The sequence below is a fragment of the Papaver somniferum genome, chromosome 3 (genome assembly GCF_003573695.1).
Source record: "Papaver somniferum cultivar HN1 chromosome 3, ASM357369v1, whole genome shotgun sequence".
Lineage (NCBI taxonomy): Eukaryota > Viridiplantae > Streptophyta > Magnoliopsida > Ranunculales > Papaveraceae > Papaver > Papaver somniferum.
In genome coordinates, this window is record NC_039360.1 from 194,234,548 (window position 1) to 194,246,479 (window position 11,932).

Below are 11,932 nucleotides of genomic sequence, written 5' to 3' on the forward strand. Positions count from 1 at the left end.
TCAAAAACTTAAATTTGTTGAAAACTATTCAAAAAAGAAAAGAAAAATATCGGCTTCTTATTGGTCCCTCATGCCCTCTGATTTTTGCCCCCATCAAAAACAATTCCGACTTTTACAGCCAACCGTTATTCCACATATCGTTCATTGATATCTGAAATATTGGGTATCAAACTACTATTGTGAGGAAATTCTCTTGAAAGAAAAAGTATCGCGAAGAAAAAAGAAGAAGATTAAACATATTGATGTAAATGACAATATAGCAGAATTATAGAGTTATTGTGTGATGATACTGATATTTGATTTCGAAACTCGTCAGGGCCCTAAATCCCAGGGAAAAATCAAAAGAAAAATAATATTACATCATATTACACTGGTTACACCTGCAAATTTTCAAATAAATGCATAGATGAGACTATAAAGTAGTAATCAATAGTAATAAATGAATGATTATTAAGATAATTAAATTATCTGCGAAATTAATCACAAAAAGGAAAAAGAAAAATCACGAATCACCATCATATGTTTATATGGCATTTCCTGAATTAATTGTTAATTCATACATATCATGCATTCGTATATGGATATTAAAGAAAATATATGGATATCCAATGTTCATGCATTAGAAAACATATGCATATTAAAATAATTAAAGAAAAAGATATTGTGCATGAAATACAATCAATATGGTAATCAAATCAAACTTAATGAAAAACACCTTATATATTTCGAAATTTGTACACATACGCGGCCGTATGAGCAAGACAAGTAGTCGTCGGATTCTAACCACTTAAAAATTGCTTCTGTTCTCCTGATACTTACCAATGGCTTCTGTTTCCAGCAAGGTTTTGTTATTCATGTTGGTTCTTGTGGCCTATTCATCGTTTGTTAATGTCGAAGCATCTCGGTCTGTAGAAGGTGCCGGTCAATCTGTTGTTATCAACCTCAAGAGTCTCGCTCCCGGTCATGTTCTCACTACTGGTATGAACATATATGCCAAAAACATTATTTTGTATAATTTTTTTGTTTTTAAAGATTGAATGGTTCGGACGATGAATAGGTTTGCACTTTCGAATTTTCATTCCCTTTGATGAAGTTAACTAGAATCCTAGCTAACACTAATTTTGGGTTCGTGTGTTTTCTCTTGTAGCTTGCGATTGGCAATGTCGTGGTTGTTGCCAATGCAGAATTCATGCTGACGGTAGAACACAATGCACGGATTGCTGTCAGTAGGCTTGATACCTTTATCTAATTTAGCACGAAATAAAACCATGTAAACCTTGTCTTCATTTTCTTTCTTCTGAAATTAAGAAAGTTAATAACATATGTAATCCGGTCGGAGTACAAGATTTTTATGGATATTTTTCGAAGTTTTATTCGATGCAGAGAGAGCAAAATAAAATAAAATTGAGGTAGAGAGAAACAGCAGTTGTCTCAATAATTAGGAACGGCGCCATATATTTTCCTGGCTTTGACTAAACTACCCCTATTAGAAAGGCACCAACTACAACATCACCAACATCAAAAGGATCCACTTAAGTATAATCTATCTTATATAATCCTTCGCAAAATCCTCCTCAAAGCAACATAAACCCAACAAAATTGATCAAATTAATATAGAGAACAAAATTTGTATTTGATTTTTTTCTGAAACAAAGAATCCAACGCAAAAATAAAATGAACTGGTTTTGAACAGGTGGGTGAATAGTTGCGAATTGCGACCACAACATATACGGATTCTAAACCTGCATAATTTCTAAGCCCACACAACCACTAAGACTGCTTGAAATTGGAACGGAAGGAAATGAAAGTAAACTTAGTCGATCAGTCACTCACTCACATGGAAATATCTCGACAAAATACCTGGCTATTTTGCAGCCTAGCATTACGTGATAAACTAAGACATTTATAAGTAAAATGAAAAACCCTGAAATCAACTACCGCTAATTCATCCTCAAAACTTGAAAAAATTGTGATTTTTATTTTGAGAAAAATAAATCCAGAATTGTCAAAATGATCCCAGAATTGGTACATGTTTATTCCCAGAACTGATATTAGTGTTGACATTTTTAAATCTAGTGGATAATCCAGAATCGGTTCTTATTAGCTTCCACATAAACCGATTCTTAGAAACGGAAATCATAAATGTCCACGTAGCCCAATTTTATCATACTTTCAAAAACAAAATATTCATTACAGTTTTGGGAAATCAGCACATTACATTATTTAGCAAACTAGCGCATTACGTAGAACAACTTCAGTATACGAATTCTATAATTTCACCTATCAATACATCGCCAATGAACCTCCGAGCACGACGGTACAACACCTTATATTCCTTGTGGTGAATGAACTTTCCTTCCCCATGCAGTATTCACCATAGGCATTGAATCGCCTCAGCTAAAATGAAATGAAATACTCAATGTTAGTGTGCAAATAGTAAACGATGAGATAGGTGAAAAATGTCGGATTACTCACTTTTTCAAGAGGAGGGGTTTGGGGATTATTGTCGTTCACCATCTTGCTAACTATAACATATTCTCGTGCTTTTGTTTTTATGTATCCGAATCAATACGCCAAGTCTCTCCATTTACGGTCCTTAGAATTTATGGTGCGTTCGTAATAGAACTTTTTCACTCTCGCCAAAATTTCTGTGGGGAGGGGACAAAGACAAAAAACAGCTTATGTATGCTTAGTTGGACAAATGTCTGTAAACCAGTAGAATATGAAGACCTAAGAATGGGGGATCTTGAGGTCAATATATAACATGTCCCTTCTCGCTAAAATGGCATGTAGGATTTTCTCCAATAATAGTTCTGATGTTACTAAACTTTTGAAAGCAAAATATTACCGTAATTGTGATTTCCGGATTTGTGATACTAAGAACAAGAGCACGGTTAGTTGGAAAAATATAATTAAAGTTGTATAATATGGAACATAAGGAATGGGGATAATGTCGACTTGTGGAATGATTCATGGGTCGAACCACCCTTTATCAGTTACTGCAAATGTAAATGATTAGAATGTTACCTAATCCGTTGGTTTAAGATATTTTAGATACTAATACAAGGAAATGGGACCTTAGAGTTTTTCCAATGGATTGTATGTGAAGATAAACGTGTAAGTCCACATAGGATTGACATTCATTTTTCATAAAATTCTTCTCCAACCCAAAATCTTAAATTAATGTGAAGATGACACGGCTTAATTTTTATTAGACATTGTCAAGGTGAATGTCAAGTTTTAGACATTCACCTTGACAATGTCAAGCTATCCTAGTAAGCTTTTATTAACTAAAATAAATTCCAATATACTAAATGACCATTTTTAGTTTTAATAAAATCTTAAAATTACTAAAAATAAAATCTACATTTAATTAAAAAAAATTCACAACCAACATCATTGGAGATGAATTATTTTTTCACCCTAAATTGAAGTTAACATTGGGATGAGGATGTCTTGTTTGTGGTTCCACATAGGAAACACACAAAAAACCATTGGAGAAGCTCTTATAGCTATTGATTATTTTAGATACTAATAGAAGTATAGGGTGATTGACATGGTTGTTCCATAGATTTATCCCGGAAATGATTAACTTACCGCAATTTTGTCCCGCAAAAAATCCCGCCTGAGATACAGGGCAGGGCCCACTTGAAACCCTTTCTAATCCCAATGTAGAGAGGTGCTCGCGTGACTGCACGATCCCATCGCGGGATGCATTGCGGGAGAACAGTGTGGTGAGTGTATCACTACTCGATTTATCCTAGGGAGGGATATTTAGAGTTGAATTGTGACGATACTTCTTACCATCTGAACCATGCTGGGGCAGGTGGCGTCATTAGAGGAGAACAAGGTAGTTATCGGGCCTGTTATGCTAAGCATTTATACAGAATTGACAATAATGTTGCAGAGGTTTGGGCCATTAGAGATGATCTGCAATTGACGAAGGATCTATAGATTAAAAAAGTTGAAATTGAGAGTGACTCCACCGATAATATTCAGTTATGCAAGAAGGAGGTAACAATTTCATGGATCATGATTGTTTGGTTGCGGATGTTATTATATGGTTTTGAAAGAATGTTTTGGAGATGTTATTTTTCAGCAAAGATACAGAGAGTCAAATATTATGGTGGACTATTTGTCAAAGGAAAATGCAGCTAAAAGGATGAAAGGTGCGTGGATGTCTCGCTCTCCTGATGATATTTGTCGCTTGCTTGGCGCCAAGGTATTGAAAGCGTGAAGCGAAACGTGAAGCGTTTTTTATTTTTGAGAAGCGATGCGTAGGTTGAATCGTGAATTGGCGATTCATGGTTAATGGTGAATCGTATATGATTTGGTATGTTATAAATAGGCATGTAACATTTATAGATATAAAATATAGTCAAATATTATTGCAAATAACCATGTTGAGCAGGGATTGAGCACTCATATATCAAACACACACACAAGGTGGTAGGTTCAGATCCCACTATCCTACCTAGAAACATTATTTCTTGAAGTTTGACCATTTTGCATTTCTGACTTTGGTCAAAATCATGGACTACGTGCTTCTCATTCCAAGCGCTTCATATGTACGAGTCATAGGGTTCTGAAAAAATTTGAAGGGAAGCATACGCTTTTAAAAACCATGCTTTGTGTTGATATTGCTGTAGTTCTGATATAAGAACTGTGAGAGCGTGTGATTAGTTTTTGTGCCAGTTGGCTGTGTAACAAACAACGCAAAATAAAAAAACTTTTAAAAAGCATAGGCATGCCACATGTAGTTAGGAAATCACCGTTGAGTTGCATTTAACTAATGATTTTGTATTTTGTCTACTGCGATTCTGCGAATGAATCGGCAACTATATATTTGCTTATTAAAATTCAACTTACTCTTAAAATAATGATGATAATCTAACCTTTTCTTGGAATCAAACAGCACTAGTCATATTTCCTCTCCGTGACTGCAGCATCTCTTTTGATCTCTCTATATTACAAGTGCTACACGTTTTTCGAACCCACCATGAACAAAGAAGAACCTGTGACCCCTGTGGGGCGGCTGTTCTTGCAAGAAGAAGGAAATCAAGTTATCAATTGCATAATCAATGCCAAATACCCGATCAACATAGAATCCGTTAAAGCCGAAATAGAAAACTCCATTTTGATTCAGCACCCAAGATTTCAAAGTGTTTTAGTAAGAAACAAGAATGGAAGAGAATACTGAGGTGATTAAATTTAGACAAACACATATTTGTCATTCAAGACATTGACCATGGTGATTCGCCGTCCGACGTTCTTAGCAACGACGAGATCGTGAATGGGTATTTGGCAGATCTTACTGTTTCATCGCCTCTCAACATTGATAAACCATTATGGGAAATACATATATTGAAGGACCAAAACTGCGTAGTATTGAGAATTGATCATGATTTAGGTGATGGGGTATCTTTAATGTCTTTAAGAGGGACTTCAAATCACGGGAATAGCAATGGTTAACCTTAGAGAACAGCCTGGATTACAGGTCCGATACTTTAACGACTTCGCATTCTCTCTTATTGCATAATTCTGGCCTACATAGAGTAGTAGCAGACTTCTTTCCAAAGAAGATGCACGGTACAAACCCTTTCATCCAAGGGATGCAATCGTAATCACGACCTTGCATCTGTTTTAAAGAGTTGTCTGCTAACCTTTCTCGTGAACTTGCTTTTACAGGAGATGTCAAGTTTGGTGAAGAGCAGTTCGGTGACAAGTTGGTGGGGTAACAAATTTGCCTTCCTTTTACTCCCAATTTATCCCCATAAAAATGTTGGTAATGATGCACTTCAATATGTCAAGAACGCCAAAGAAATGCTCGACAAGAAGAAACTATCGTTAGAAGCTCATTTCACTTATGCGATCAGTAAATTAGTGATGTCACTTTTGGGTCCGAAGGTAATAAATTAATCAACAAGATTCTATAACTTGAAGAATCGATATTTGTATAACTTAAAATTTGATTTATTTGTGTTTATGGGTCACGAACTTTCTTAACAACAGGGTTTTCTGTAATACAAGTTTTACGATATCGAATGTGGTTGGTCCACAAAAAGAGATTATGTTTGGAGGAAATCCTACAACTTCAATTAGAGCAACTTCGTCCAGTTTACCCCATGTAAGAAGCTTTTGCCTTTTCAATGATTTGTTTCTGTTTTGTGCTGGCTGTGTCTGGGTTCATGGATTCTAAATAATGAAACTGCAGGCACTGACAATGCATATGGTAAGTTACGCTGGAAAAGCAGAAATACAAATTCTTGTGGCTAAAGACATTATTCCAGACCCTCAGTTCCTCGCCAAGGGTTTTGAAAATGCATTGCTTGAAATGAAGGAGGCTTCTGTTAAGACCTGAGAAATTCGATTAAAGTAGTGGTGCTCCTCCGGCAAATATTACTCGGTAAGAAGCTAATACTACGTGAGAAGTGTATCTGCAATTTACTTCACTTGATATTTACTCTGGTGCAAATGAGAGTATGCTGAAACAAACTTGCGTGTTAGAGTCTCAGAAGCATATTTCAAACTCTCAAAGCAACATCAAATCGGATATGTTCCAAATTCTTGGTGAACTTTATAGGAAGTGTCGCCCAGTCAGGCAGTCAACCCCTTATCAAGATGTCATTTTTACAAGGCTTGTAGCCTTGTTTTGTCAACAATAAAGACTGCACCATAAGGCCAGCTCAATAGCTTATCTAAAAAATCACAACAGAACAAAAATGGCTACCTTCAAAGAAGGAAAATTCATTCTAACACACTAGACGGAAACACATTATAAGGATTCAATGCCAGAAACAGCACTCCATTGGCATACACGGTTCATCATTCACAAGACGGCCTTTTTATTTTCTTTTTAGGCAAAGAAGGTTAAGCATAATTTTTTTTTGGAATAAAGTACAAGCAGCCTAGAACTCAACTCACAGGCCCAAATTACAAACCCAATCTCTAATTAGAAACCACTATGTCTCTAATTAGAGACCCATTTCAAGATTAGACGTTTTGCTTTGCTTCATTCATGGTTGTTAGATGAGTTTTCTTTTGTACTAACTGATAGGGTGAGTATGATATGGATTGGGCCGAATTTAGCCTCATCTTCATCCAGTCCCATACATCGATATTAAGTTTGACATCCATATCCAATTCAGCATCCAACGAATTTGCATGAAAATGACAAGAATTTCGATTAATAACAAGTGTCATGAACAACACTAAAATCACAATTCATAATCATAATAATTGACAAAGCAGTATTGCAAAGTGAAAAATATAGTAATAATTGTTTTCTGTGTTCCTTCCAAGTTCAATCCCTAAAATTCTATGGAAATAATGCTAAAAAATAAAATGCATATTGTAATAATTATAGGTATATGTTATACTAACCTCATATTTTACAAAAAAATTATAGGTATATATATTATCACCCATAAGGTAATAGGTGCAGTTGTCCGGCGTATTTTCAAGACAACATCCGCACCTGCGTCCCGTCTATTAATATAGATCGGACGTCAATCCGTAAAAAACGGGTGGGCCTGATTGGATCCTTAATTCTCACCCCCCCCCCCACACCAACTAAAGGAAATCTCATTATCAAGTTGATATATGGATCAAGATGACATATTCTTCTCAAAAGAGAAACTTAAAGTGTTGAATTGCAGTGTCTGGAATTCGTGGTGGTCCTTAGTGTAGCACAAACTCTAGCCTTAAATGTTAGAGCACTACTCGCTCGAACTCGCAAGTTTTTTTTTATCTTAAGCTTGTTGTCAATGTAAATAGCACAAAACAATGGCTTGCTCTCTAGTCTACTTAAGCCAAGTTTCAGACTAGGTTAGAATATGGTAGTTGAGTATCACACATCACTGAATAACCCTCGAAAATGGAAGACTGGAGATAAAACGAATACGTTTGGAGAACTTCATCAACAAAGAGGTTTGTGAAGATTGAAGCATTTTTATTCACAAGTATTACCAGTCTATCTATGTGAGACTATATCGTATGATATATAATATATATTGCAAATAAGAAATCTCGAGTCAAGCTTGTCTTGTTAAACGTATCGTAATATGATTCAAGCAAGAGTTGTTCATATACTTGACAAACTTAGTTAAGAACAATTTATTGTTCATAAACTATTGTTGATTCAAGTAATCATTTGAATATTGCCCAAGCAATGGTTTTCATCATTTATGGTAATTAGTAAAGTTTCAAATTGATTAAAGAGAGTTTCAGAACTATTGAAATTTTGGTCACAGGAAGGTACACGTACCCAGTAAGCATATTATTGTCTTCTGAGTTCCGAAATAGGGGTAAGTACGGATACCTAATATGCATACCCTTTAGTTCTGATTTCATGTAAAGGGGTGAGGTACGCGTACCCGGAACCCGTATCTTGGCCATCTAAATTCACAAACTGGTCCATAGGTACGCGTACCCTTTTGCATACCTACCCAGTACGAACTAAAGCAGATGCATTCAAACTATTTTTTTAAATACGTTTGCATTGCTATGACTCTTATAAACACCTCTATAATATTTTGAATACTAATTCACTTTGTGTTTGTGTTTCATGACTCAAATCTTAAATGTTCAACGAACACGACTTTGCTTATTATTTCTAAAGATTACTTGCCGAGAACTATCAGTGTACACGGTTCCAATACTATGGACCATAGTGTATATTCTTCTATCTTATTTCAAGACAAACTTTCCACGTGCTTACATGAACTCCTAACAAGAGTTTCATCTAAACAGAGAAAGTGTTAGCTTAAATCTCAAGTTTTCTTAACTTGAATTCTAAGCAACGCTAATCTTGAAAATCTATAAACAGAGAGACTCAAGAAACCAGGAAATTCAATCCCTGGTACTTCTGTGTCCTAGTAGTTTGTTAAAGTCGTTCTCAATGGACCTAGGTTTCCTCTGGGATACACAAATAGGTTTACGGCTTAAAGACTTCACTTGGGTATTCGTGAAGCCAGTTCCAACTATCTTTACCTTGATAGTCCATGTACCTTGATCTTGTTCTTTTTATCATCGAGGTTTTGCAACTTCGTCCAGTTTACCCCATGTAAGAAGCTTTTGCCTTTTCAATAATTTGTTTCTGTTTTGTGTTGGCTGTGTCTGGGTTCATGGATTCTAAATAATGAAACTGCAGGCACTGACAATGCATATGGTAAGTTACGCTGGAAAAGCAGAAATGAAAATTCTTGTGGCTAAAGACATTATTCCAGACCCTCAGTTCCTCGCCAAGGGTTTTGAAGATGCATTGCTTGAAATGAAGGAGGCTTCTGTTAAGACCTGAGAAATTCGATTAAAGTAGTGGTGCTCCTCCGGCAAATATTACTCAGTAAGAAGCTAATACTACGTGAGAAGTGTATCTGCAATTTACTTCACTTGATATTTACTCTGGTGCAAATGAGAGTATGCTGAAACAAACTTGCGTGTTTAGAGTCTCAGAAGCATATTTCAAACTCTCAAAGCAATATCAAATCGGATATGTTCCAAATTCTTGGTGAACTTTATAGGAAGTGTCGCCCAGTCAGGCAGTCAACTCCTTATCAAGATGTCATTTTTACAAGGCTTGTAGCCCTTGTTTTGTCAACAATAAAGACTGCACCATAAGGCCAGCTCAATAGCTTATCTAATAAATCACAACAGAACAAAAATGGCTACCTTTAAAGAAGGAAAATTCATTTTAACACACTAGACGGAAACACATTATAAGAATTCAATGCCAGAAACAACACTCCATTGGCATACACGGTTCATCATTCACCAGACGGCCTTTTTATTTTCTTTTTAGGCAAAGAAGGTTAAGCATTATTATTTTTTTGGAATAAAGTACAAGCAGCCTAGAACTCAACTCACATGCCCAAATTACAAGCCCAATCTCTAATTAGAAACCACTATGTCTCTAATTAGAGACCCATTTCAAGATTAGACGTTTTTCTTTGCTTCATTCATGGTTGTTAGATGAGTTTTCTTTTGTACTAACTGATAGGGTGAGTATGATATGGATTGGGCCGAATTTAGCCTCGTCTTCATCCAGTCTCATACATCGATATTAAGTTTGACATCCATATCCAATTCAGCATCCAACGAATTTGCATGAAAATGACAAGAATTTCGATTAATAACAAGTGTCATGAACAACACTAAAATCACAATTCATAATCATAATAATTGACAAAGCAGTATTGCAAAGTGAAAAATATAGTAATAGTTGTTTTCTCTGTTCCTTTCAAGTTCAATCCCTAAAATTATATGGAAATAATGCTAAAAAATAAAATGTATATTGTAATAATTATAGGTATATATTATACTAACCTCATATTTTACAAGAAAATTATAGGTATATATATTATCACCCATAAGGTAATAGGTGCAGTTGTCCGGCGTATTTTCAAGACAACATCCGCACCTGCGTCCCGTCTATTAATATAGGTCGGACATCAATCCGTAAAAACGGGTGGGCCTGATTGGATCCTTAATTCTCTCCCCCCCTCCACACCAACTAAAGGAAATCTCATGATCAAGTTGATATATGGATCAAGATGACATATTCTTCTCAAAAGAGAAACTTAAAGTGTTGAAATGCAGTGTCTGGAATTTGTGGTGGTCCTTAGTGTAGCACAAACTCTAGCCTTAAATGTTAGAGCACTACTCGCTCGAACTCGCAATTTTTTTTTATCTCAAGCTTGTTGTCAATGTAAATAGCACAAAACAATAGCTTGCTCTCTAGTCTACTTAAGTCAAGTTTCAGACTAGGTTAGAATATGGTAGTTGAGTATCACACATCACTGAATAACTCTCGAAAATGGAAGAATGGAGATAAAACGAATACGTTTGGAGAACTTCATCAACAGAGAGGTTTGTGAAGATTGAAGCATTTTTACTCACAAGTATTACCAGTCTATCTATATGAGACTATATCGTATGATATATAATATATATTGCAAATAAGAAATCTCGAGTCAAGTTTATCTTGTTAAACGTCTCGTAATATGATTCAAGCAAGAGTTGTTTATATACTTGACAAACTCATTTAAGAACAATTTATTGTTTATAAACTATTGTTGATTCAAGTAATCATTTGAATATTTCCCCAGCAATGGTTTTCATCATTTATGGTAATTGGTAAAGTTTCAAATTGATTAAAGAGAGTTTCAGAACTATTGAAATTTTGGTCACAGGAAGGTACACGTACCCAATAAGCATATTATTGTTTTCTGAGTTCCGGAATAGGGGTAAGTACGGATACCTAATATGCATACCCTTTAGTTCTGATTTCATGTAAAGGGGTGAGGTACGCGTACCCGGTACCCGTATCTGGGCCATCTAAATTCACAAACTGGTCCATAGGTACGCGTACCCTTTTGCATACCTACCCAGTACGAACTAAAGCAGATGCATTCAGACTATTTTCTAAAATATGTTTGCATTGCTATGACTCTTATAAACACCTCTATAATATTTTGAATACTAATTCACTTTGTGTTTGTGTTTCATGACTCAAATCTTAAATGTTGGACGAACACGACTTTGCTTATTATTTCTAAAGGTTATTTGCTGAGAACTATCAGTGTACACGGTTCCAATACTATGGACCATGGTGTATATTCTTCTATCTTATTTCAAGACAAACTTTCCACGTGCTTACATGAAATCCTAACAAGAGTTTCATCTAAATAGAGAAAGCGTTAGCTTAAATCTCAAGTTTTCTTAACTTGAATTCTAAGCAACTCTAATCTTTAAAATCTATAAACACAGAGACTCAAGAAACCAGGAAATTCAATCCCTGGTACTTCCGTGTCCTAATAGTTTGTTAAAGTCGTTCTATATGGACCTAGGTTTCCTCTGGGATACACAAATAGGTTTACGACTTAAAGACTTCACTTGGGTATTCGTGAATCCAGATCCAGCTATCTTTACCTTG

General features: G+C 35.5%; 1 protein-coding gene and 1 long non-coding RNA gene across 2 annotated transcripts; both read left to right on the top strand.

The window, feature by feature from the left end:
* Nucleotides 1–760: 760 nt before the first annotated feature.
* On the top strand, nt 761–1,378 carry LOC113361990. The gene is made up of 2 exons (XR_003365477.1): nt 761–978; nt 1,148–1,378. It is a non-coding gene; the product is annotated as an uncharacterized LOC113361990 (long non-coding RNA).
* Nucleotides 1,379–2,782: 1,404 nt separating this feature from the next.
* Nucleotides 2,783–9,298, top strand: LOC113360482 (O-acyltransferase WSD1-like). The gene is made up of 6 exons (XM_026603991.1): nt 2,783–2,893; nt 4,100–4,169; nt 5,439–5,497; nt 5,689–5,906; nt 5,989–6,127; nt 9,152–9,298. Exons 1-6 carry the CDS (start codon nt 2,783–2,785, stop codon nt 9,296–9,298), a joined length of 744 nt encoding a protein of 247 aa, XP_026459776.1.
* The last annotated feature ends 2,634 nt before the right edge of the window (nt 9,299–11,932 follow it).

Coding starts and splice junctions, on each gene's coding strand:
- LOC113360482 (XM_026603991.1), top strand. CDS start 2,783: ATGGCATGTAGGATTTTCTCCAATAATAGTTCTGATGTTACTAAACTT. Junction 2,894..4,099: donor ATACTAAGAACAAGAGCACG/GTTAGTTGGAAA, acceptor GTTATTTTTCAG/CAAAGATACAGAGAGTCAAA. Junction 5,498..5,688: donor GAGAACAGCCTGGATTACAG/GTCCGATACTTT, acceptor TTGCTTTTACAG/GAGATGTCAAGTTTGGTGAA.